At 32.9% G+C, this 27737-nt stretch overlaps 1 protein-coding gene across 2 annotated transcripts; it reads left to right on the forward strand.

Annotated features, from left to right (window-relative positions):
- Nucleotides 1-3505: 3505 nt before the first annotated feature.
- LOC129952778 (glucose-6-phosphate isomerase) lies at nt 3506-27526 on the forward strand. 2 transcript variants are annotated; one of them, XM_056065604.1, is made up of 6 exons: nt 3506-3638; nt 3703-3879; nt 25100-25682; nt 25750-25989; nt 26049-26577; nt 26651-27526. In XM_056065604.1, the coding sequence occupies exons 2-6, from the start codon at nt 3749-3751 to the stop codon at nt 26836-26838; spliced, it is 1671 nt and encodes a 556-aa protein (XP_055921579.1). In that variant the 5' UTR covers nt 3506-3638; nt 3703-3748; the 3' UTR covers nt 26839-27526. The 2 variants fall into 2 exon arrangements, with proteins under 2 accessions (XP_055921579.1, XP_055921574.1); XM_056065599.1 differs by having other exon boundaries at nt 3508-3879.
- The last annotated feature ends 211 nt before the right edge of the window (nt 27527-27737 follow it).

Below are 27737 nucleotides of genomic sequence, written 5' to 3' on the forward strand. Positions count from 1 at the left end.
TGATAATCCTGATTCCAGCATAATAACGTAGTTGGTTGTATTTGATGGCAGTCTAAAAATTCGCTTATTATAGTATCGGAGAAGTTTCTCAACTGTTTCGTATTGTTTCGTTCCCCTAGTTTGTGCCGCGTAAAACATGACGGACTGAGATACCGCTTCAAATATCTTGAACTTGCTGCTATGTGCTAACTTTTGTTAGAAAAACATCTTTTCCAAGTTGCACTAATTGCACCTTGAGCCTTTACTAGTTTCTCTCTTAGATGAATTTCCATTCACGAATTTCCGTGACAGCTTCAATGACTTCTTCATTATAGAACCATTTTTCTTCCGCTGAATTGCGGCCTCCTCCTCGTTTAAAAATCAAAATTTTGATTTAAGATTCAGCGTCAAATTACAAAGCTTAAATTATTGATGCAGGCGGTTTATTATTAACTGCAATGATTCAGAAGATGCTGCCAAAAGAACAATGTCGTCCGCAAACAGCAATGCTTTTATTATTTGTCAGGCGAAGTCTATGCCACTTGGCAAGAGGTCTGTGAGATCTTCAATAAACAAGGCGAACAGACTCGGACTCAATGTACAGCTTTGTGTGTCTCCCGATTGTGTTTTAAACCCTCTCGACAACTCTTCTCTATTCCATACCTTAGCAATTGTATTGGCATATAGATTCTGAATAACTCTCCCGAACTTCCATGACATTCCGTTTCTATACAGCTTGTAGAAAAGCGTATGTCTATCGATCATATCAAATGCGGATTTAAAGTCAACGAAAAGCTTCTTGTCCTTATTGAGGAATGTTTCTGCGATACTTTTAAGGGTAAAAATGTAGTCAACCATAGAATAACCTGTCCTAAGCCCGCGTGAAACTCCTTTAAGAGCTTGTTGTCTTCTATCCATTTATTTAAACCAGCGTGAATATTTTATATGAAGTATTTAGAAAGGATATTCCTCTATAATTAGACACCTCGGCCAAGCTTCCTTTCTTATGAATCTGGAATCTAGTGGTATCATTCCTGTTTCCATGACATTTTTATATATAGTTGTGATGCGATTGATTAGCTCTGCTGTTCCATACTTATAAAATTTAATTGGTATGCCATTCGGTCCGCATGGTTTTCCATCTTTAAGTTCCATTACAGCTGAAATCACTTCTTGGTGTCTTATTGCAGCATCAAGAGTTTCATTTTTAGCGGAGTAGCGTATCTGAAAGTGATCTCCCAGCTAATCAGAACCTATACCAAAATGTATTTTTCCATTCAGCTGCTTTGCCAGGTTCCAAAACTCCTTTCCGATTTTACAAGACGCTAATCTCTTTTATTCAGCCTAGAAGAATGCTGCCTTCTTTTAGCTTACATATTGTCTTGAAAGATCTTTTAGCCAACAAATATTGATTTTTGAAGTTGCCATCATTTGAATATCTGTAATGCATTTAAATTATTTTGTATGCAGAATGTAAACAACTCCATATAAATAAAGCAACAGATTTAAAGAATTTTTTTAAAATTAATATTCTCAGTTTTTTGTTGTTATTTTTGTAATTTTTTAAATATTTTCTTGAACCTCCTTTTGCTTTAATAAGAGCCTCAATTCTCCGCGGTATACTGTCAATTCATGATTTGGCTGTTTCCTGCATTTGTGGGTGGTGATTCCACACTTGAATTACTCTTTCAATAAGTGACCATATCTTTAGCTACTTCCCTCTTTGTGGCATGGAGCTCCATCTTGCACACAATAGTAAAAATACATCCATTCTTGAACGTTAAAAATATTGCGCATAATCTAATAATTATAAAAATTCTGCAGTGCGTCTAATAATATGGCCAGGGACTGTATATGTTTTTACGCGAATATTTATTAAATGACATGTTTTTTGTACTTCTCTAACATTAATTTTGTTTGTTTCATGTAGAAAAGCTTTTTTAGAGATTAGAATTGTAATACTATTTTTGTATTTATTACTTTTTTGCATTTATAACTTTTTAATTTCAGCAAAATGTCTTCAAAGGGGCTAATTTGTATACGTTATATGCAAACATTCTCTCCCATCTAGACAGTTTCAAAAGCATGCATTTATTCCTGCTTTGGAGGTAAACCGGCGGTGGTAAACTGTCCAGAGGTAAACTGGTAGAGGTTAACCGGTGAAGGTAAACTGGTAGAGGTAAGCAGGCGGTGCTTCGGATTATTCATCACAAAACTTGAATAAGTATAAAACAATATTGGCTTTTTAGAAAATAAAAATAGGTAGAGAAAGGAAAAGGATCTACAAAAAACATTGAAATCATTTCTAATTCGAATTTTTGACTATAAATTTATTGGCACACTAGATATGGACTGCTAGTCCATGTTAATTCTTATTAAAAGTGATTCCACCTCCTAACACAAATTTACCTTTTTGTTTTCAATTAAGTTTTCTTAAAATGTATGAGTATTTTAAAAATTTAATCTAACAAAATTCAATTACATTTCATTAAAAATCAAGTGTGGCAACACTGAAACATAAAACAGGGAAGAAACCAATTGCGTGTGTTTAATGTGAAAAAGTGAGAATTGATTTAAAATAGAAGAAAAAATTGGAGCGACTTTTTATTACCGCAGCACGAATTTCCTTCTGATTTTTTACAGTTAGGTAGGGGTCTCAATAGAACATATTTTAAATATTAAGGTGAGGAAACACCTTTAAGTTATAAAAAAAAATATTTTCTTTTTCAGACTTAACCCTAATTTTTTTGTATTTTATTTTTCGAGCCTAAACAAAGTTTTTTTTGAATCTAAAGCACGACGTACTAACAACAAGGTATATAAGTGGGGGCATGCTGCCCCCTGCAACCCCCTGCTTGGTATCACTATAGTATTTGGGGTGGGTGCGAGTTAGGGTATATGAGAGTACTTTTTGCATTTGAGCACTAAAATCAAATATCAAAGAAATCCCAAACAAAAAAAAGCAAGTATGGCAACACTGAACAAAAAACTTGGAAGAAATGTCAAAATCAACCATTTTTGCGTGCTTTGTATGTAAAAAAGTGAACTTTGAAAATTAATTTTAAATAAAGAAATAAGTGTTTCCTCGATCTAAAATTGCTATATTTATTATTTATTTGCACACATCTGTTAAATAAAAAAAACCGCGAGTCGAACTTCATGCTGCGGTAATGGAAAGATGAGCCAGAAACGCAGTTGAATATTCGTGCTGTGGAAGTTTTCCCAATCTTTGGGGGCAATCAACAAACAATACAAAGTAAGAAAACCAAAAGTTAGTATGTGAACAGACAACATTTGATTTATTCAAATATTTGGATTGATCACCGTACGTGACCATTTACAGAAATATTTTGTAAAACTATTATATTTTCAATCAAAAACTCCAATAAAACTTTCCAAGTTCGCAGACAACCTTAAACTTCAATATTATTTGAAAATCAAACAAGTCCAAATGTCAAATAATTCCCTGGTTCGTGTCTTCAATCTAATTCAACCTACCATACCGACATGTTCTTCATTTGACATTGAGCACATAAACGACTGCTGTTCGGCTGATATCAGTTCCAATCCAAAGAGTGAAATTAATTTATTACTGCCCAAACCGCTACTGGACAAGAATTCTTCATTTCATTTAATAAAAACCAACCGAAAACATAATCGTTCGTATACGTGTGCATACCATCCTCATAGTGAATTAGTTAACATTTTAAATTTTATTCAAAGTGTAACGTTTTAGAAAGCAACAAAAGAAAAGAAAAACTTAAAAATCATGTCCGGCCTACCGCTGTTAACAACTGAACCCGCTTATCAAAAATTGCAACAATACTACAATGAGAATGGCAGTAAAATTAATATCAATGAACTCTTTGCTAAAGATGCTGGGCGATTTGATAAATTCAGGTAAGCTTTTAGCATTCCCAAGAGGAAAGAATATAAATTGCAGAATTGAAAATTCTTTATTCTGTAATTGTTAAGAAAAGAAAAATTGAAATAAGCTCTGTATACCTGTGAATTCTGAATTTTGGTCTTTTTTTTTTTGTCTAACATAACGAAATCGAAAATCGCTCTCCCTACGGAGAGAAAATGTTTAAAAATAGCCACAATTTGTCGTCCTTTACAACTACAACTTACCACCTAGTAACTCTCGACTCTATACTCTACTCGACTCGACGTTCGACGACAACGTCGACGAATTCAACGGCAATGGTAATGGTAACAACGTAGGAGATGTACCTCTATCCTCTACCTACCTATAAATTTCCGGTATATACACAAATATTGAACGAAGAGTAGATACCTACATCAAACGGAAAAAAAATAAAGAAAATCACCCCGTATCATCGCGAGCTTACTATCTTTCGCACCCGCACCCACCATCACCATCATCATCTCTGCCCACCTACCACCCCAATTGCAACGTTTTGAGATTACATAAATTACATATAAATAAAATTTGTGCTTTTTTTGGCACTCTTGGTGTTTGAACTATTCTTGAAAGATTATCGCGTACGCAGAAAGTGAAAGGACTACCGTTCTGAGGGGTTATTGGTTTATTTAGCAGATGTAGGTCACTGGCTCAACCTTGAATTTTGCACACAGAATAGTTTCCATGTTTTTTCCCCCGGCGGCGGCGGGCGGGCATATTGAACTTGATTGTTTATTATGCCTGAGGAAAATTAAACAACATTCTCTCTGTACTGTTTTCCAACTACCAACTAGTTGTTACGAGGTGAGCTTGAATATGGGCCCATAATATCGTGTCATAGCCACTTAATACTTGATATTTAATTGTTTAGCTGGTTAATTAAGTGTTGACTAGCAAGCATGTTTCTTCTGAGTAACACTTGGAAATGTTCAACAATCAAGATCAAGGTTTACCTATAAATTATTTTAGTTTTTTTTTTGTATTCGTTACCCGGCTTTTTCAATGACATTCTTTATCTCTGTCTGTAAAAGATGTTTATAAGTTATTTGTTTTTATTTTTTTGCTTTATTTTTGTTTAACAATAAAATTATCTTCAATAGAAAAAGTGCCAAGATTTTCATTGTTTGTCTCGCTTGATTTCAAATAATTAAATACATTTTTTTCTGATATAGGTACTATGACGTCAGTTGGTGTAATTGAAATTTATTTCGAATTATATCAATTGATTGCGTGTGCATTCAAAATAATACTTAGTGTGTGTGCTCCACACATACGGTCCTAAACGAACATATTCAGAACTTTTTCTAAGTTATAAACGGTGATTTTTTAAGAGCTTGAGAACTTAAAAAAAAAAAAACGCATAAAATTTGCAAAATCTCATAGATTCTTTATTTGAAACGTTAGATTGGTCCATGACATTTACTTTTTGAAGATAATTTCATTTAAATGTTGACCGCGGCTGCGTCTTAGGTGGTCCATTCCGAAAGTCCAATTTTGGGTAACTTTTTCGAGCATTTCGGCCGGAATAGCCCGAATTTCTTCGGAAATGTTGTCTTCCAAAGCTGGAATAGTTGCTGGCTTATTTGTGTAGACTTTAGACTTGACGTAGCCCCACAAAAAATAGTCTAAAGGCGTCAAATCGCATGATCTTGGTGGCCAACTTACCGGTCCATTCCTTGAGATGAATTGTTCTCCGAAGTTTTCCCTCAAAATGGCCATAGAATCGCGAGCTGTGTGGCATGTAGCGCCATCTTATTGAAACTACATGTCAACCAAGTTCAGTTCTTCCATTTTTGGCAACAAAAAGTTTGTTAGCATTGAACGATAGCGATCGCCATTCACCGTAACGTTGCGTCAAACAGCATCTTTGAAAAAATACGGTCCAATGATTCCACCAGCGTACAAACCACACCAAACAGTGCATTTTTCGGGATGCATGGGCAGTTCTTGAAAGGCTTCTGGTTGCTCTTCACTCCAAATGCGGCAATTTTGCTTATTTACGTAGCCATTCAACCAGAAATGAGCCTCATCGCTGAACAAAATTTGTCGATAAAAAAGCGGATTTTCTGCCAACTTTTCTAGGGCCCATTCACTGAAAATTCGACGTTGTGGCAGATCGTTCGGCTTCAGTTCTTGCACGAGCTGTATTTTATACGGATTTACACCAAGATCTTTGCGTAAAATCTTCCATGTGGTCGAATAACACAAACCCAATTGCTGCGAACGGCGACGAATCGACATTTCACGGTCTTCAGCAACACTCTCAGAAACAGACGCAATATTCTCTTCTGTACGCATTCGTGTGGTTGGTTTAATGTCCAATAAAGTAAACTGAGTGCGAAACTTGGTCACAATCGCATTAATTGTTTGCTCACTTGGTCGATTATGTAGACCATAAATCGGACGTAAAGCGCGAAACACATTTCGAACCGAACACTGATTTTGGTAATAAAATTCAATGATTTGCAAGCGTTGCTTGTTAGTAAGTCTATTCATGATGAACTGTCAAAGCATACTGAGCATCTTTCTCTTTCACACCATGTCTGAAATCTCGCGTGATCTGTCAAATACTAATGCATGAAAATCCTAACCTCAAAAAAATCACCCTTTAATTAACTATCGTCAAAATGTAAACCGTTAAACAAAATGGTTAGAGATCTACCAACGCTGGTTTATATTCTGTATGTTATGTATATACATCATAACATTCAAATTATTAACTTTCGTTTTCATGAAATAAAGCCTAAAAAAAACTTACATTCAAATAAGATATTATTTGAAATGTTGACATTTCTCGACATTTCAAGGTCCCTAGAATCTAAATGAAAGGTTTTTAAAGGAATGTCGCCACCCATACCTGAAGAGAAGATAGAGATATCGACTACAAATAAATGTTGTTATACAAACAATAATAACTAGTATAATTTTGCAAACAAAATCAATTAACGATTTTTTTATAAATCGAAGAAAAACCTGCAAAAAAATATTTGTTACCTGGAATATTTTACGGACAAAAATGATTTTACCCGTGTTTTGTTGGAAAATCTTTCAATAGTAGGATCTTACACGAATAACAAAAACAAAATCCGCAGTATAAATACTACCGATAAAAGTTAAAGTAGAATCTTACTACGGATGGGTTTTTAACATTTATAGGAGTCTCGAATGGATCTTATGTGATTTCGTTCGCAAATACCCGTGTTTTGTTGGGAAATCTATCCATAGTAAAGTAGGACTTTACACGAATAGCAAAAACAATATCCATAGTGAGAATAACACCGATAAAAGTTAGAGTTGAATCTCACTATGGATAGGTTTTTGACATTTATACGAGCCTCAATGGATCTTATGTGATTTCGTTCTCAAATGTTGGTACGATTGAAATTGCATTTGTATCTCGATGGCTGTGTTTGTTGAGTAGTTCTGCATTTGGAATCATGTGTGTTTTCCATTGCGGAAAAAACGAATCTATTACTGTTGATATTATTTAGTTTTGTTAGTGAAAACGGACTAACTGGGCTTATTTTGCAAGAAAAAACAATAGAAAAGATATTTATGTTTTGATATGTTTCCAAAAAAGGTTTATCTCAGTTTAGAATAGATAAATCTAAACTTGATTCAGGTATATAAAGAATTGAGGCGAGCTTCAAGCTCGCTTCAACACCACATGTTAATGTAGTAGTCTACGAACAAACCCCCTTTTTGAAGTTTTTTATTATTATTTTGACAGATTTTCTTTCAGTTGTACCAATTTTTAAATACAAAAATCTGGCCACTGCGGATCGTTTTGTTGGGAATTTCTTACTTTACTATATATGAAATGCGAACAAAACGCACGTAATGTTGGTACGATTGATATTCCATTTGTATCTCGATGGCTGTGTTCGTTGAGTAGTTGTGCATTTGTGATCATGTGTTTTCCATTGATGAAAAAAGTCAATCTATTACTGTTGATATTATTTAGTTTTGTTAGTGAAGATGGGCTTATTATACCAGATTTTGTTTCCACCAATGGTTTATCTCAGTATAGATTTTTAAGTGTTTCCACCGCACAAGAAGATTGAAAAATGATTAAGTTTGACAGCACTTTCTTAAATACAAATGGTGTTCCTATGTTATGAAGTTTAAGTGAGATAGTTAGATTCGTGTTAAACAAAAAAAAACTGAATAGTTCAGCACCATATAAGAATATGGTACCAACTCCATGTGCAATTTTGTTTTAATTTAATTAAAATAAAACTATATTTTTTGTACACAAACATGCAAATAAACACACCATAATGCATTATCTGTAAAACCAACTCCTACACATCGGTTTTTCTTCACATATTTTCATTCGATTCCGGTCGGGGAATCAAGCTCATTTTAACTCGATTCAAGACCACATTATAATGTAGTAGTCTACGAACAAACCCCCTTCTTGAAGTTTATATTTTATGTCAAAGCTGCAATTGTTAAATGAACTTTTTTTTATAGAATCTCGATTTCCAAATGTTTTCTTACCATTTATTCTTGAAAATTGTCGATTTTATTAGTTTTAGTTAGTTTTTTTTGGTAAGTTAATTTTAGCTTTTGATTTTCACAACTTTCTTCTATTTGTGTATGTGTTTTTTTTATTATTACTCTGACAGATCTTAATTCAGTTGTACCAACTTTTAAATACAAAAACCTGGCTACTGCCGATGCGTTTTCTTGGGAACTTTCTACTATACTATTTATAGAATGTCAAAAAACACGGGGTTTATCTCCAAAATAATTCTATACAAAATACAACTAAGAATAACGTTTTTGACATCTTGTAAAATGTTTAGCAGTAACGGTTTTTTTTCATATACAAAACACATTACTAAATGTTTGTAAGAATTGATTTTTCGCTCGATTAAAGAAAAATTAAAGATTTTGGCTTCTAATTAATTTTATCATATACAAAATATTGTTGTCTTGTGTTTCATAAAAATTGAAATCTTAAAATCTGCACAAAATACCACACACAATTGCTAAAAATTGATGTTCGACTCGAACATCACGTGAATAGTTGAAGGTATTAATTTTAAATTATTTCATTCTAATCAAAATTTTGTAAAGAAAAATGCAATCAGTACTTTTTTATAAGAAAAACTACCCGTGTTTTGTTGAGAAATCTATCCATAGTAAAGTAGGATTTTACACGAATAACAAAAACAATATCCATAGTGAGAATAACACCGATAAAAGTTAAAGTAGAATCTCACTATGGATAGGTTTTTGACATTTATACGAACCTCGAATGGATCTTATGTGATTTCGTTCTCAAATATTGGTACGATTGATATTGCATTTGTATCTCGATGGCTGTGTTTGTTGAGTAGTTCTGCATTTGAAATCTATAACTGTTGACATTATTTAGTTTTGTAAGTGAAAATGGACTAACTGCGTTTATTTTGCAAGAAAAAGCAATAGAAAAGATATTTATGTTTTGCTATGTTTCCAAAAAAGGTTTATCTCAGTTTAGTATAAATAAATCTCAACTCGATTCAGGTATATAAAGAATTGAAGCGAGCTTCAAGCTCGCTTCAACACCACATGTTAATGTAGTAGTCTACGAACAAACCCCCTTTTTGAAGTTTTTTATTATTATTTTGACAGATCTTCTTTCAGTAGTACCAATTTTTAAATACAAAAATCTGTCCACTGTGGATCGTTTTGTTGGGAATTTCTCACTTTACTATGTATGAAATGCGAACAAAACGCACGTAATGTTGATAATATCTAGCTTAAGTTTAAAAAAAAAATAGACAAGCGGTATGGTGTTGCATCCAAGCCTCTTTTTAGCTTTGGAATTATGTACAATCAATACATAAAACAATCAATATATGAACAACCAATATATCATTTTACATAAATATTTTCCTTAAAAAGTTATTCACAATTTAAGTTGAAAAGAAATTAAATTTAAGTTTTTACCGTGAAATTCTACAACCATTATCTTATAAATAAAATCATTCAAATATTGATAGTGTAACGGTTTTGTTCCTGATACTATTATTTTAAAATATCCTGAGATATTAAAATAATGTTCGTCTGAAATCATTACTCAACTCAAGTGTAAAGTGACTCATATAATTATGTGTAATTATGATTGTTAAGAAATCGTGCAGGAAAAATCTGTCAATTGAGAAAATTACGGAAACTCAAAACTCACATGGAACTAGGAATATACTTAAATTTAAAATGATTTTAATTTAAGTATGTACAGATGTGTTCATAAAAATAGCAGTGCTGTTTACATTTTATTAGATTGTCAACTATTTAAATAGCGGAAATTCTTACAAAAAAATTATCATGTTACTTGCATCTAACGGTCTTTCGTTTTTATATTAGGGACTTGTATCTTGAAGTTATACTCTACTTTTCCCGGTGAAGACACATTATTCAAACTCTCTGGATATAGAGTGTTCATAAAAATAGCAGTGCTTTTGATTTTATAATTAAAGTGTTAAAAATTAATATTTTTATTTTTCGGTATATAAATATTTTAATATTTACAGTTTTAAGTATTTGTAACATTCTAGCATATACAAAATTAATAAATATTTGCTCAAAAATAAGCAATGGGAGGTTAAGACACTGCACAGAAGAAATTCGAAAACTTATTAGAAAACTGCGTTTGGAGGAAAAACCTACCAAAATATTCAAGACATCGAAGGCTGCTCAGCAAAAATGGTCAGTAAAATGGCTAAATAAACTAGGCCCAAAAAAGATGACTACTAAAGAACTGACAGAAAACTTGTTCAGTTAGCAAAACAGAACCGTTCCATAGACTCTAGGAAAACAAGAAATGGACTTCAACCGTCTGTTAACGCTGTAATAATACGAAGACGTATTTTATAAGCGAAGTTACCAGCCCGAAGTCCACGCAATGTACTATTCTTGACGAAAAGGAAGACATGTGGCAAAGAGAATGGAGTTTGTTAAGCGTATAGAGATTGGGCAAAAGAGAAATGGAGGAATGTTTTGTGCAGCGTTGAAAGTAAAGTCGTCCTTTTTGGGTCCAAGGGTCGTCAAGAATATGTGAGAAGATCCTAAAATGCAGCAATCGGTCCAGGGTACACTATAAAAACAGTAAAGCATGGTGGAGGAAAATTATGATATGGGCTTGCTTTACATATTACGGGGTCGGGCCTATTTATCCTATCGGGGGTATAAGGGATGCAACCGACTTTGTGAAAATTCTTGCGGAGGTTATGTTACCTTATGCTGAAGAGGAAATGACGTTGGTTTGGGTATACCAATAAGAATATGAAACAAAGCATACGTCAAAAAATGCAAAAAGCATGGTTTGCGCAGAATAAGTGTCCCGCTCAATCCTCAATTGGGGATGTTAAGAACGCAGTTCATAAAGCAAAACCCAAGAATTCGAAAAAATTGTGGGAAGCAGTGCTTGATTCGTGGAACGCAATACCAGTCGGGAGGTGTCAGGTTTTAGTGGACTCGGTGCTACGTAGATGCGAAGCATCATAAAAAACAATGGTTATGCAACAAAGTACTAATTATTGTAAGCTAACATTATTTGTATACTTTCATATAACTTATTACAATTTTTCTTACTTCTTACATAATAGATCAAGTACTTTGTCATGCACTGCTATTTTTATGAACACCCATATACTTAAAAAAAATGTTTTTACTGTGACAAAGCTAACGGTAAAAAATCGATGATACTTATTTTCTGTTATTATGAATAAAAAAATTTAGTTAGTTATTAGAAGTTTAATGAAATATATTATAACGTTGATATTGAAGGCCTTTTTGTTTTATTTGGAGAGCACTGCTATTTTTATGAACACAACTGTAGCTGAAAATTGCATCATACTTTAGAGGCATGCATACCAACACAATAAAAAAATTCCTGGTACTTTTTGAACACACCTCTTATAAATAAAATCATTCAAATATTGACAGTGTAAAGTGCTTGCCCCGGATACTATTATTTTATCCTCAAATATTAAAATGATATTCTTCTAAAGTGACTCATACCATTATGCGAAATCATTATTGTGAACCGACTTTCTGTAAAGAAATCGTGCAGGAAAAATCTGTCAACTGAGAAATTCACCTATCAATTTAAAATAACGGAAGCTCGGAGCTCATATGGAACTATGAATATACTTAAATTTAAAATGATTTTAATTTAAGTAAAATTTTAAGAAGTATGTAGTTAAATTCTAAAATCATAAAAAAAAGCAAAACCAACTTGGAAACTAAAAAAAGTGAAAATGGGTAGGTTCAAACAACATAAGGGACTTCATTTACAGTCAAATTCTTTCTTCGAACGTAAATTTTTCACTAACTTCCTTCTTCAGTTGATTGTGGCAAAACTACCAAAAACATAATTGTCTACAAAACACTCTTCTCGCAAGCTACAATTCCATATCGTCCTGTATTTTGCATTTTAATAGAATTTTTCAGAAAATAAATGAATCACAGAGTAATAAACTTCAGCTTTCAATTAAACTTAGAATTATGATTATCTGTGAGCGTTTTGAAAGAATTTGAAAACTACGAAAATTGAAAGAAATAAAAAGTTGCCGTTTGGCAAAATAAAGTAAGCTTCTTTTTCTACAAAAAAGGTTGAAAGGGATTAGACGCATGAACAAATTTTACATGGAAGTCGATATTGCCTGCTACACTTTTGTTTCACTTTTTTATATTCTATACATATTTTTTAAATGTTTTTACACGACCTGTTGTTTTCACTTGTAAGTGTCGTTTTACTTTTGATGCGACAACAGTCGTAAGTATCAATATATTTTTTTTTTGGTATTGTCTATCTCAATCGACAGAGATTTTTTACGGGGCGACTTTCCATTACCGCAGCACGAATTTCCTTCTGATTTTTTTTACAGTTAGGTAGTGGTCTCAATAGAACATGTTTTAAATATTAGGGTGAGGAAACAACTTTAAGTCATAAAAAAAATATTTTCTTTTTCGGACTTAACCCAACTTTTTTTGTATAGCATTAGTGAGCCTAAAACAAGTTTTTTTAATTGATAGCACGGCGTACTAACAGCTAGGCTTGGAGTCACTATAGGATTTGGGGTGGGTGCGAGTTTGGGTATATGCAAAGTACTTTTTCAATTGACCACTAAAATAAAAGAAATTACCAAGAAAAAAAAACAAGTATGGCAACACTGAACAAAAAACAGGGAAGAAATGTCAAAATCAACTTTAGTGAACTTTAAAAATTAATTAAAAATAGAAATAAATGTTTCCTCGCTCTAAAATTGCTATAGTTATTATTTATTTGCACGTATCTATCGAATAAAACAAACCGCGAGTCGAAATTCGTGCTGCGGTAATGGAAAGTTGAGCCTTTTTTACAGTTAGGTAGTGGTCTCAATAGAACATGTTTTAAATATTAAGGCGAGGAAACTCCTTTAAGTCATAAAAAAATTCTATTTCGGACTTAACCCTACTATTTTTGTATTTCGTTTTTTGAGCCTAAAACAAGTTTTTTGTAATTGATAGTACGGCCGGCCGGCGGCGTACTAACAGCAAAGTATGCAACCCCCCTGCTTAGGATCACTAGAATTTGGAGTGTGTGGGAGTTTGGGTAAGCAATGTACAAAAAGTAAGCATTGGAGCACTTAAATCAAAGAAATATCAACAACAAAAAGTCAAATATGGCAACAGTGAACAAAAATTAAGGAAGAAATATCAAAATCAAGCATTTTTGCGTGTATTGTATGTGAATAAGTGAACTTTGAAAATTAATTTAAAATATAAATAAATTTTCCTCGCTCTTAAATTGCTATAATTATTATTTATTTGCACAAAGATAAAAAACGCGTGTCTTAATCCGTAAAGTTGAGCCATTTTATTATTTTGGAAGTAATGTCTAAAACAAGCAAAACACATTTAAATTTTTGTCAAAAAATTCATTGTTTCACTCTGCCGAACAGAAAACATTTAGACGATAAAGATCGACAGACTACTCGAAAATTATCATTCACAATAGACAAAAATTGTCGTCCATTATTGTTTTCTTAAGTCTTCCAACCGAGTAAACAAACAATGGTCGCGTTCACAAAGCTAGTGGCTACGTATTCAAGGGATTCTGATTGGCTAAATCTAACTACAAAAGTAGTTGAAATTTCCCCTCCGACGTAGTGTAAAATATTCGGCTACAAAGTTAGTGGAGAACAATTTTGACGTTTCACAATCAGCTGCTCGGTAAAGAAATACGAATTCAAAATGAAATAAATTGTTCAATATTTAAATACAAATATAAATCATTCAAATTGTGTCTTAAATTTGAGTTTATTGTATTTAAAAACACAAAACATTAGTTAAAGTTATCAAATCAAAAATGTTTCTTATTTTATATATTTGCATTTGTCAATAATATGACAGTTCCAGATTGACTAGCTTTGTAGTGTAGTTTTGCATTCACAAAGCTAGTTGAATTTTAACTACGTAGCCACTAGCTTTGTGAATGCGACCAATTATTAATTGGGAAATACAAAATTTTTAGTCGATTTTCCACCAAAATTTTCTAATATTTGATAAAAAATTGATCAATCGTATAAACAGACAACTTTCACTTGAAAGAAAATTGGCAATTCGCACCTAATTGGATGGCTTTTGACAGTTCGGCCAAAATTTAAAAATCTTCCATTCATGTATACTTAGCTTAACTTCCCATTCAATTTTCCCATAAAGTTTCCATAATTGAATAGAAATTTATTGGCAGGTGGCCAATCTTATGCTAGTAGAAGCTTGACTTATTTTCAAGTCCCTTATGTTGGTAGCACCTGCCAAATGGCTTCAAATTTTTAAGTAAATAACCTTTCTTAGCATAGTCAATATTTGTATTGTACATATTTCAATGAACTTTGTATTGTAGTTACTTTCAACTTGAGCACATGTTTTTGTTCATCAAAATTGGTTCTGCGGTTTGGTCTTGAAGACGTAAGAGGCAAACAGCTACTTTAAGGCATCCTTGTTCTCTGTTGTGTAATGTTCAGTCTCTTTCCATATTATTAGACGCACTGCAGAATTTTTTATAACTATTAGATTATACGCAATATTTTTAAATATTATAGAAACAAAATTTTATAAATCTGTTGTTTTATTTTTATAAAGTAGGAAATAGTTTATATTCTGCATACAAAATAATTTACATGCATTACAATATTCAAAAACCTGATTAAAATTGAGATTTAGCATAAAATCTAAAATGCGTCTAATAATATGGCCATGCACTGTATGTAAATTTGACTATGATCTCAATAATAGTTACTTTAAAAGCTATAGTTCGTGAGGATAGATGTACATAATGATGTTACATGTTATTTTCTAGACTATTTAAGATACAAATTTCAACCATAGTTTTTGCAGTGCAAGTCATAATTACTGGCAGATGGGAGAACTTTTATAAAATATCTGTATAGTTTATATTTTATTTTTAATAGGTATGAGCTATATTGTTGCAAAGTTTCATTTAAATCGAACCTGTAGTTTCTGCACGATACAGTGACAAACATACATTCTTCGGCGTATTAGAAGCGTTTGGTGTAACATTATTTAAAGCTTATTTATTTAGGCGTAGTAAAAAAAAACTAACATTTCAATATTTAAACTTTTTTGATGCCTTTTCCTTTTCGATATAACCGACATCTTATGTTTTTTTTTAGTTTTGTCATGTAATCACAAAATTATACCTCTTCCTAGGAGAATGATTCCTATATACATACATATGTATCATGTTATTTGAATATATTGCTCATCGTATAAATAATACAATACAAAACAGAAAACCTAAACTAAAAATAGCTCAATACTCAGTTAATAGTTCTAACGTTTCAATCATTACTGATAGTAAAAGCATTCTCACGAACTTCAAATCAATAAATCAATTTTCTTTTATTCACTTGTGTTCATATATAATGTATAATGTAGAAGCCCCATAACGACCGAGTATATAAAATAAAAACTTTATTTTTAGAAATATAATGTCCTTAACAATAGGTTTGATATAATAGACAACAACAAAACAAAGTTAATCATTCAACCAATCGTAAATTCATCCTTCAACATTTTCTGAATAAAGATATATAAAATTTCGTTTTCTTTCCTATTATCATCAATATCATTTTGTTTTTGATTTTCTTCTTCTTTCTCTCCGTTCGTTGTTCATTCTCGTATGCATTACTTTAATTAATATATTTCAATAGAAACCAATTAAGGAATAGCAAAATGTATCTATACAAAAAAACGATAAAAAAAAGATTATTTGATTTCAGATAAAAATGGAAAATGTCTATTGGAAATATAAGAAAGTACTATAGCTAAAAATAGATAGTACCTATATTATGATATTCATAGGTTCGGCGAAATTTACATACTATATGTAGCATACAGCTGTTTTAAAAAAAATCTAAATTAAACTCACGCAAATTGTGTATTTTAGGAAAACAACGACAAATAAAAATACATATTCTGTTTTACTCTATAAAGATATTTAGCGGTAATGAAATGAAAAAAATTAAATTTAATTACTATGCAAACAAACCAAACGTAGTTGACTTTGATGGCGTTTTTAGAATGTAAATTTGTTCAATTCAATTCAATTCAATTTCAATTTCTTTATTGTAAGCAATACACTAAGACAATGTCTTTTATAGTATTTGTACTTTGGTTGAACAATTAAAGTGCTGTTTGATTTTATATACAATAAGATAATACTTAGGCTGCTAAAAATATTTTTTTTTTTTATTTTTTTTTTTATTTTTTTTTTATTAATAATACATATAAGACTTTTCCTCTCTTCTTCTTTCCTATTTCCCCCTTAACATCCTAGTTGTTCGAAAAATGTTTAAAAACCTCGGTCTTGAAACTTACTGCATCCGTTATCCTCTTAATGCTAACCGGCAAAGAGTTAAAAAGGCGAATGCTGTGAACGAAGAACAACCGTGAGGAATTTAGATATCTAAAAGTTGGAATAACTAGATTATTTGTTCTTGACGATGTACAGAACTCAATTTTTTCATAAAGGTACTCAGGTGTTCTTGTGCGAATAATTCTGTGGAGAAAGATACAAATACGGAAATTTACGTATTCGACCATAGTGCACTTAAGAATTTTTTTGCTGAAAGCAGAGATGTGGTCATATCTGCGAATACCATAAACGTAGCGAGTCATGTCATTAAGCGCCACACGTAGTTTGTATTCAGATAAAGAATCCAGTTTCGGATACACGACTTCAGAAAAGGAAATGATTGGTACGAGTAGAGTTCTCATAAGACGAAGTTTTGTTTCTTGAGGAGTAAAAGAATTAGATACCCATAGTTTTCTTAAAGTTCCGTAAATACGTGCAATGACATAATTTATATGGTCTCTGCAAGAGAGATCCCTAGAGATTTTGAATCCAAGACTAGTCACAGAATCTACAAAACTAACATGGGCACTATTCAAAGTAATCGAAGGTAGATCTCTATGGTTGTATGTTTTCTTAGAAATTAGTAGGGCTTGACTTTTATTGGGATTGAGTACTAGACCATTTTCCTTAGCCCAGTTAGAAATTCTCTCAAGATCTTCATTAACGCGAAAGACAAGATCCTCTATTAAACCGATTCTACGTGAGAGATAAATTTGTATATCATCTGCATATAGATGAAAAGAGACGTGCTCACAAACCGAAGGCAAATCGTTGATAAAGGCACAAAACAAAATTGGCCCCAGAATAGAGCCTTGTGGCACGCCCATCTTCAAGTACGTATGTGCTGAAAAATTTTTTCCAACACATACACGCTGAGTTCTGTTACACAAATAACTACCAATGAGACGAACAGCTGAATTCGAAAAACCAAAGTAGTGCTCAAGTTTTTGACAAAGAACTCGATGATCAACTTTGTCAAAAGCCTTCGAGAAGTCCAATAGGCACAGTACTGAGATATTGTCTTTATCGTATTCAAGTCTAATATCCTCTAAGATCTTTACCATTGCTGTAGAGCAGGAATGGTTAGCTCTAAATCCAGATTGGTATGGAGACAGCAATCTTTTGGACGTAAAATGGTCAATAATTTGTTTAGTAAGGATTTTTTCGAGAACTTTGGACATGCAAGGTAAAATGCTTACTGGCCGGTAGTCGGCGAGTTCGGAAGGTGTGGGCTTTTTCGGAACAGGAGTTATCCTGGCTGCTTTCCACGCAATAGGAAACGTAGAAGTGACAATACAGTGATTAAAAACATGAGTGAGAGCGTTAATCAAGCAGGGTAGGACAAGTTTCAAAAATCTTAGCGGAATACCATCTTCGCCTATAGCTTCGGACCTGATATAAATTAGAGTCTAATAAATAAATAAAGACATACAAAATTTGAACTATTTACTCGTTCTAGAAAAATATGTTATTATGTACATAATAATTAAAAAAAATATTCCATCTATCTTTTACGATGCCTAACAAAGAATATTTAATCTTCAAAACAAATACAATTTATATTAAATCTAAGTTTGTGTTTAAATTGTATGAAAATACAGATTGCTAGTACAAATAAAATATACTTTTCTTGATTTAAATGGTGAAACATAAATTTTAAGCACTTTGTTTTTTAAAACCAATAAAATCCAAACTTTTTACAATTAATGAAAATAACCATTTTTTCCTGTTTCGCATATAGAGTGTCTCAATTAACTTATACAATTTAATTCATATATTTTTTCGAAACAATATCAATGTTTTCATGACACTCAAGGGGTTATGACAATCTTTAAATTGATAGATAGGATAGAATTAGAAAGTAGATAGCCATGCACATTGGATTTGCACATTGCAAAGAATTAAAGCATTCGTGTTCTCATTCGTGTAGTACGGCTCTGTACTCTGTGCTGCCGAAAATGGCCTCAAAAATACTGGTATTATAGTTGAATCGTTTGGTGGGAGGAATGCAACTTGTTATTTTATCAGAGCTTTGTTTGTTAAAATGATGATAAGCATAAAACACTGCCTAGGTGTTTGAGTATTGCAAACGTTGCAGCCTATCGTTCTTAAAGCTCTCTTTTGAATTATGATGAAGAGACTTAAGTGATTTATTGTGCTCAAAAATGAATATTTTACTGCTGGCACCATCGAAGATAACCTAAGAACTCAATGCCATTTTGGCGATGTTAAATATGTGATCACACCACAAGAGATGATCTGATAGCTGTTTAGTCTTTTGGATTCAAGTCCCATACTTAGATAGTGGCATTAGGGTAGTGTTTTACGCTTTTGCGACAATAGACAGCTTTGGTGGCGTTCAATTTTCTGTTGGATAATCTATCCTTGATCTGATTTTAAGAAACCTTGTTCAACCAGTTGGATACCTTAGTTAAGATAGGTGGCAAAAAGTAAAAACACCTTTTTTTGTTCAAAAAATTGAGGCAAATATTTTAATTTTGAGATTTGAATTATTGTAAAAACAAAATTTTTCATGAGTTGTAATAATTCACCGGATCTTTGTTACCAAAAAAACATAGAAATTTAAAATTAATCTTTAGGTTTCATCACATTGGGCAGGTTCAGGCGACACAAAGGACTTGAGAGTAAGGCAAGTTTCTAACATCTGATTGGCCAGCTGCCAAAAAATTGCCTTCCAATTAAGGCAACTTGTAGTCAAGAAAAATCTACCTAACTATCAAGTCAAGTCTAATCATGTCAAAATGACAGGTGATCATGTTTTTTGATTCAACTGAAAGCTCAACTTTAGGCGTATTTTATTGGTAAATAATAGCTATTGCAGTAATGGAAAGTGTGAATAAAACATATGTTCACTATTAGCCGCGTTTTATTATATGCACTCTTATTTTAAATCTCGAAGTTGGTATCTGTGTTGTTTTTATGTAAAGTTGAATAAAAGTTCAAGTTAATGTGTACATGCAGGTCCATTCAGAATAGAGTTGAGTATGAATTGAAAGATTGAAATGACATAAGAGTGCCTGTCCACATTTAATTTTTAATGTTAGGTGCAAGCAGTGAGACAGGTAGATTATATGTGAGTGAAAAAGAGAGAGATGGGTAGATTACAGCCCAATTGCAAAAATATTCTTGGATTCAACTTGAAAGATTTTGTATTGTATGAGTGAAAGATAGATAGATTTTAAGGATGTGAGATAGGGATGTGCAGATTGATTTTCTTTTCATCGTATGGACACAACGAACATAATGAAACCCAGCATTAAAAATCCAATGTAGACAGGCACTAAAAGCCAAAAGAAGGATGTGAGGGGAGATTTTGGCAACTCAGTTTTCCTGTCGGAAAGGAGACAAATCAACGCGAAACATTCAGCGCCACAATAAAACTTTCTCTTCTCAAAATAAACTTACACTGCGATAACTGACGTGAAGAAAATCAGGGCAAATTATTCACAATGATAACAAAAATGACAAATAAATAATGCCGCGTCGGCGAATGTGCCACTTTCACGTTGGTTTGGGAGAGCCTTTAATCCCGACCAATGGCGTGATGTGATTATTGATGATTTTTTGGGTGATGTCAAGTAGTCAACGCATTGAATATTTGACAGTCTAATCGTAGATTAATATTTCAAACCAATTTATTTGTATTCAATTGAAAACAGAGCGCAAGAAAAATACGAAGGCATTCCCAAATAATAAAACCCTGACAACCTTTAAGTAAACAATATTTCTGGAACTGGATAAAGTGTCATTCTATTCCAAGCATTCCAAAACTTTATCTGAACTATTTATATGCACTATTTTTACTGCCTTATTTATCCGCACTATTTCTTTGTTGTTGTTTAGTGTGTAAGATTTTGATGTGCTGCGTGTACATTTACCAATAAAAACGCCTTTCATTACTCTATAATTTATTTATTTTCTGCACAACTTCATTTAATCCTTTTATTTAAAATGGTTTCTTGTCAATTTTGAAAAGAAATACCTAATATTACAATACAATATATAAATCGTGATGGAGTTTTAGCTTACCTGAGGAGTGTTTTGTAGACAATAATTTTGTTGGTACTTTTTGTACTATAAACTTAAAAAATAGAAGTTTGCGAAGTAAAGTTCTGAATTTGAAATTAATGACACATAAAAAATTAACTAGATGTGTTGGTGGAAATTTTGTGTTGCCCGAACCTTCCCATTGAAACTTATTTTAAATCAGCTGTTCTATCGAGTAGCCACTTTTATCTACCTTTACTTTACTTTAGTTGTCGCTACAGCGCATTGTGCTCCTGGGCATCATGTAATAACTTTCGCCAGCTTACTAGATCTCTAGATTGCTGCCTCTAGTTTCGAATACCAAGTTAACGTGCTTCGGCCTCAACTTGATCACTCCACCGGAGATGAGGCCTGCCTCTGCTTCTTGTTCCCTCAGGCTTGGCGTTGAATACCTATCGATGTTCATTCGCTCGACATGCCCTAGCCATCTTAAGGTTGTACACGCAGTTTTTGACCAGTGGCAAGTCGCTGTAAGGCTCGTATAACTCCCAATAAAATCTTTTCCGCCAGATGTTACTTTACCTTTCGACACGTATACCACATAGCTTTTTTGGATAACATTGTATTCCTTTTTTGATAACCCAGCTATTTTCGTACACGTAAAACACTAAATAAAAGGTATCCGGATATCGTATCTATGGCTGCGTTCAATCTCAGACAGATAGGGTAACCGTATACCTTTTTGTTAGTGTTTTACATGTAAATAACAGCTGATCAAAAACAGATTAGATGTCCAAAAAAGGAATCCAAGAATTTCTGGGTATGTATGCAGATATCTGATGAAATGGCTGATTCAACACATAGTTGAATTCCAAGAAACTTGAAAATTGATTTCAGCTTTCTGTATTTGTTGGTAGACAAAAAGATACAAAATGGACGCATTCACAAAGCTAGTGGCTACGTAGTCAAAAGTCAACTAGTTTTGTGAATGCAAAACTACACTACAAAGCTAGTCAATCTGGAACTGTCATATTATTGACAAATGCAAATATATAAAATAAGAAACATTTTTGATTTGATAACTTTAACTTATCTTTTTTTTTTTTTTTTTTAATTCAATAAAATCACATTTAAACACAATTTAAATGATTTATATTTGTATATAAATATTAAACAATTTATTTCATTTTGAATTCGTGTTACTTTACCGAGCAGCTGATTGTGAAACGTCAAAATCACTCTCCACTAACTTTGTAGCCTAATTTTGTACACTACGTCGGAGGGGAAATTTCAACTACTTTTGTAGTTAGATTAAGCCAATCAGAATCCCTTGACTACGTAGCCACTAGCTTTGTGAATGCGACCAATGTAAGTTGAAGTTTCATATGATGATGTTCTGTACATAATAGAAGATGAAGAAGCTATTTGCCTCCGAATTTTAGAATGTAATTATGATCTATTTTTTAAACTTCAAATTGACTTATTTTGTTCTCGTTTTGTAGATGACCAATTTGCTAGCTCTTGCCTCCAGTGTTAGTGTCTTTTTGTGAACAGCTGAAAGTTGTTTTTATTTTTTGACAGATTTCTCAATACAGCTATCCAACTCGTTCAACAAGGTATCTAAAAATCCACCTATCCAAGATACCCTATCCAACACGAGATTAAATTCTTAACGGCTTTTGATTCCCCATTTGACAATTATGTCAAAATCAGTATTCATTGATCTTATCATTTACTGCCGATGGTAGTTCACCGTCTGAAAAACTAATATATTTATTTAAAAACGAATACTAATATAAGAAACTAAGCTAAGCTCAAATGAATTTTTAAGTTTTAGCGATAAATAAAACTAATTTAACTTAGAATTACGGAATTAAATTTGCGAACTGGTTAAAGTTCACATTTCTTAGATCTTCCTCTAAATTAATTTCTCCGAGGCGTTCTTATTATTTCTTATATGGTGCATTCTGAGTTTTTCATATTTTGAATTTGCATTTGTCATAAGGAGTTTGTTTCCTCAGGGTTATTGCAAAACTTACGAATGGCGCTGTATGTAAAGCCAATGATGTTTAGGTTTTTTTCCGTTTTCTGTATACCACAGTGGGCGATGAGTATAATTGGATTTACATATATCTAGGTTATTCCTATTATAAATATGTAGTCGTTGAAGAGTTATTGGTTATAATTCCCAAGTAATCTTTTTTGGGTCTAAATTTAGGGAGATCATTCCAGACAATTTATTTACCAAAAGTCAATGTAAACTTGAACTTTAAAGTTGTTCCAATTTGGAAGAGAAAAAACTCTTCATAATCGTCATGTTATGTGATAGAAGTCGCATCAACGTGCCGGAGTTTCCTCTGAGGTCTACTTCTTTTCACTACTCTGAAAGGCCTTAGTCAAAGTAAGAATAGAAACTTGACACAGCAGGGACTAATATTGGAATGTGTATAAAGTCACGATGACAAAAAAAACGACTTAAATCTATTCGTTTGCAAGGCGTCACCCTATTCGAGGTACCTATTTTTCAATTGCTCAAGCTGGTGCAATGTACGTCATTCTAGAGCGGTGTATCAATTAAAATTACATTACACAATTCACATGATTGCTTCAAGAATCCAAAGTATGTATCATTGAACCCTCATAGTAGTTTAGAAGGTGTACAAATCGACAGTCGACTCGTGATTTAATTTTTTGGTTCTTCCATGTAATTCATAAAATCAGAATACATTTTATATTGAAATTAAAACTATTTGTAGTCTGAAAACAAAATAATTCTCCACCTATTGCTTTTAAAGTGAATTTCATTAACGTAACCAAATGATTAGCTATACTCAAATGACTAACCGAAGCCTTATACAATGCATACATATTTGTAGGTATAAACAACACTCACCCCTATCACAGAGTCCCTCGTAGCGAGTCCCCGAAAATTGTGTTACGCTACGAATACGAATACATTTACATCATAAGCCCCGAACGAATTCAAGAAAGCATTGCCACACAGAAATACTAATTTCGGAGTTTTAAAATCAGCTGATATGCGTCAAAATAAGAAAATTAAATAAAAGTTTGTTTTTCATCTTTCGATTTGTTCTTATTTTTATTTGTTTTTGTCTTTAAAAGTTGATTTTGGTATCAAAACGGCGCACTAAAGCGCTAATTGGATCTCAGGCTAGGTTGCCTTGAGATCGCCATTTCTACCTATCTTAAAAGTTGATAGTATTGTCGTTGCAATCTTTGCAATAAATGAAGAAAATACACGAAGACTGGATGAATTATATGATTGACGCGAAGTGGTTGGAAGACGCCGTGGAATATTTCCCACATCAACTACGTCTGAAAACATCGAAACATCGGCAATTTGGTTCTTTTCACAAGGTTCATTTGATTCTAAAGGCTCGGAAGAATTTTCGAATATATAAGATTGTGGATCTTTTATTCCGCTGGTCAAAGTTCATTCATTCTTATAACACCTTCTTCGAGGCTGCTAAAAAAATGCATTCTATTTGCTCCGCCACCTGTAGCTTTGCATTCTTTTTTGTTCCCAACCATGTTCCTCTTGATTTATGCCTTCCAATCTTACCACACTTAAGAATTAAATTAAATTATAAAAAAGTTTGGACTAATTTATTCAATTTACTTTTTTCCAGCTAGAGGTGTCCTTAGAAGGTGGGCCTAAGCTATTTAACTCTATTTTTACTGCTTCCCAAAACGAAATCACTTCCTCCTTAGGGATTTTTGAAAAATTCTTGGGCACTTTCACATTAAAACAATAGTAAAACTTACATGATTCTTTTCATATATTTTATTTTTATTTAATTTATCTTCGAAAGCTTAATTTTTTGTTCGTTTTAAAAACTCCGATCAAAATAATTGTTCGTAGAAAAAACTGCCAAACTTCCTATTCATTCGGGGCTAGTGATACCAATTTTCACGAACTCCGAATTTCGTAGCAAATTTTTTTAGTACGACGGGACCAATGATACAATTATTCGGGGTTCGTACTACGAATCTATTACGACGGGGCCTGTGATAAGGCTGACTATCTAATTTGTACTTATCGCTGTAAGTAAAGTCATAAAATAAGCGATAATCGTTGCACATATGTATAATTGTATGATCGCCATTACCAAGCAAGTGTTTACATTTAAAATTTCACGATTACATTGTGGAATGATTACATTGCATAAGATCTACAGCTAATCCCGAATTTGTTATAAAATTGAATGCATATAACTTATAAATCAAAATCTGTTTTTTTATTTTAGCTTACGTTTGAAAACACCCAACGATGGTGATATTCTTTTGGATTACTCGAAAAATCGTGTCACCCCTGAAGTATGGTCTATGTTGTTGGATTTGGCCAGATCTCGTAAGCTTGAAGAAGCCCGGCAAGCTATGTTCTCTGGTGTACATATAAACATCACTGAAGATCGGGCTGTCTTGCATACAGCATTACGTAATCGGTCCAGCGATGCCGTCCTGGTTGACGGTAAAGACGTTATGCCAGAAGTACGTGCCGAATTGCAACACATGAAAGAGTTCACCAATCAAGTGCTCTCGGGAGTTTGGCGCGGATGCACTGGCAAACAAATTGTCGATGTGGTCAATATTGGTATTGGTGGCTCAGACTTGGGTCCATTGATGGTTACCGAAGCTCTCAAGCCTTACTGCAAGGGATTGAGATCACATTTTGTGTCAAATATTGATGGTACTCACATGGCAGAGGTTCTCAAGAAAGTTAGCTATGAAACAACTTTGTTCATTATCGCCTCAAAGACTTTTACAACCCAAGAGACAATCACTAATGCTACATCGGCAAAGACATGGCTATTGGAACATGCGAAGGATGTAAGTCAAAATGTGATTTAACATATATATTAATGAACAGATAATACATTTTTTGTTTTTGTTGTAGCCCTCTGCAGTAGCTAAACATTTTGTTGCTCTCTCAACAAACAAAGAGAAAGTCACTGCTTTTGGAATCGACAGCAAGAACATGTTCGGCTTCTGGGATTGGGTTGGAGGACGCTATTCCCTATGGTCAGCAATTGGTCTATCGATTTGCCTATCAATTGGTTTTGAAAACTTTGAAAATCTATTAGAAGGAGCCTACTACATGGATTCACACTTTAAAACAGCACCATTGGAAGCCAATGTAAAAAAAATATATAAATTTGAATGTGAAAGAAATAAACGATACAAATTATTTTCTAGGCACCTGTTATCCTAGCCCTTCTTGGAGTCTGGTACTCCAACTTTTATAACGCAGAAACACACGCTCTGCTGCCCTATGATCAATATTTGCATCGGTTTGCGGCTTATTTCCAACAGGGTGATATGGAAAGTAATGGCAAATTCGTAACCAAGAGCTCAGAAGTTGTAAACTACAATACCGGCCCAATTGTGTGGGGTGAACCCGGCACCAATGGCCAACACGCCTTCTATCAATTGATTCACCAGGGTACTCGTCTCATTCCTTGTGACTTTATTGCGCCGGCAGTCACTCAAAATCCAATCGCTGGCGGTATCCATCATAAAATTCTACTCGCCAATTTCTTGGCTCAGACTGAGGCATTGATGACAGGCAAGTCCGAAGCACAGGCCAAAGCCGAACTCGAAAAGGCCGGTATGTCTGGTGAGAAACTCGAGAAACTACTGCCACATAAAACATTCAAAGGCAATCGTCCAACTAATTCAATTGTTGTAAAGAAAGTCACACCCTTCACCCTTGGTGCAATTATTGGTAAGATCTTTAATCCATCTTCTTTTGCTGGTTTTGAATCTAATAATTTATTATATATATTCCCGTTTTACAGCAATGTACGAACATAAAATCTTCACACAGGGTGTTATTTGGGACATCAACTCCTTCGATCAATGGGGCGTTGAATTGGGCAAGCAATTGGCTAAGGCAATTGAACCCGAATTAGCTGATGGCAGTCCAGTATCATCTCATGATGGCTCAACCAATGGCCTCATTAACTTCATTAAATCCAATTGGTAAACTAAATTGATTCCTCAAAATATCAACAACAACAAAAACAAAATACTTTCGACAAAACAGGAAAAAATTAATAAGATAAATCTCAAATTATTGTTTTGATTATGTGTTTAAGTGAAAAGATAAAGATAAAGTAAACTAGTAACTAGCAACAATGGCCATGTACACGCAGAGATTTAAAGAAAATGGAAAAAAAAAGAAAAGAGAAAAGAAAATTATTTAATTGTTGTCCTATGTTTTAGAAATTAAAAGAAAATTGTTTTTTAAATGTAAGTAGAAATTCACTTGTGCGGTAATGGAATAGAAGTGCTATTACAAACAAAAAATGTTAAATTGCAGAGACAAAACACTAATGTCCGAATAATTATACCACTTTTATACAAACATATATTGTATTGTTATCATATTAATTTATCCGTTATTCATCAAATTGTTTTTGTTCACTTTATGTGAAGGGAATCCCAGTAAATCCGGCAATGTTTGAATGCATTTGATAAATAACGAAAGTTTTAATGTGTATCAATACGTATTTTGTGTGTAAATGGGGTAAATAAATAGGCATATATGTATACAAATAATATATTGTACAAAAAAAAATAAGATGAAAACTATTCTGTATGTGAACAAGAAAATAAAAAAATATACATCACACTATAAGCTTAATTGGATGTTAGATATAAAATCAATGTAAGTCAAATGTGTTTTTCTTTTTTAATTATAAATATGCTTAGATTCTTCATGGTGTTACAACCAACAGCAATGTAGCCAAGTAAGAATATTAACGACTAATACTTTAAAATAGCGAATAAATATTTAACCCATTAAAGCCCTGCGAACGGTTCAAGTCGGTCGCTCGAGAGAGGGCATTCTTAGCTCAAAAAAACAGCGGTTAAGATGGGCTT

This window comes from Eupeodes corollae, chromosome 1 (assembly GCF_945859685.1).
Source record: "Eupeodes corollae chromosome 1, idEupCoro1.1, whole genome shotgun sequence".
NCBI classification, from domain to species: Eukaryota; Metazoa; Arthropoda; class Insecta; order Diptera; family Syrphidae; genus Eupeodes; species Eupeodes corollae.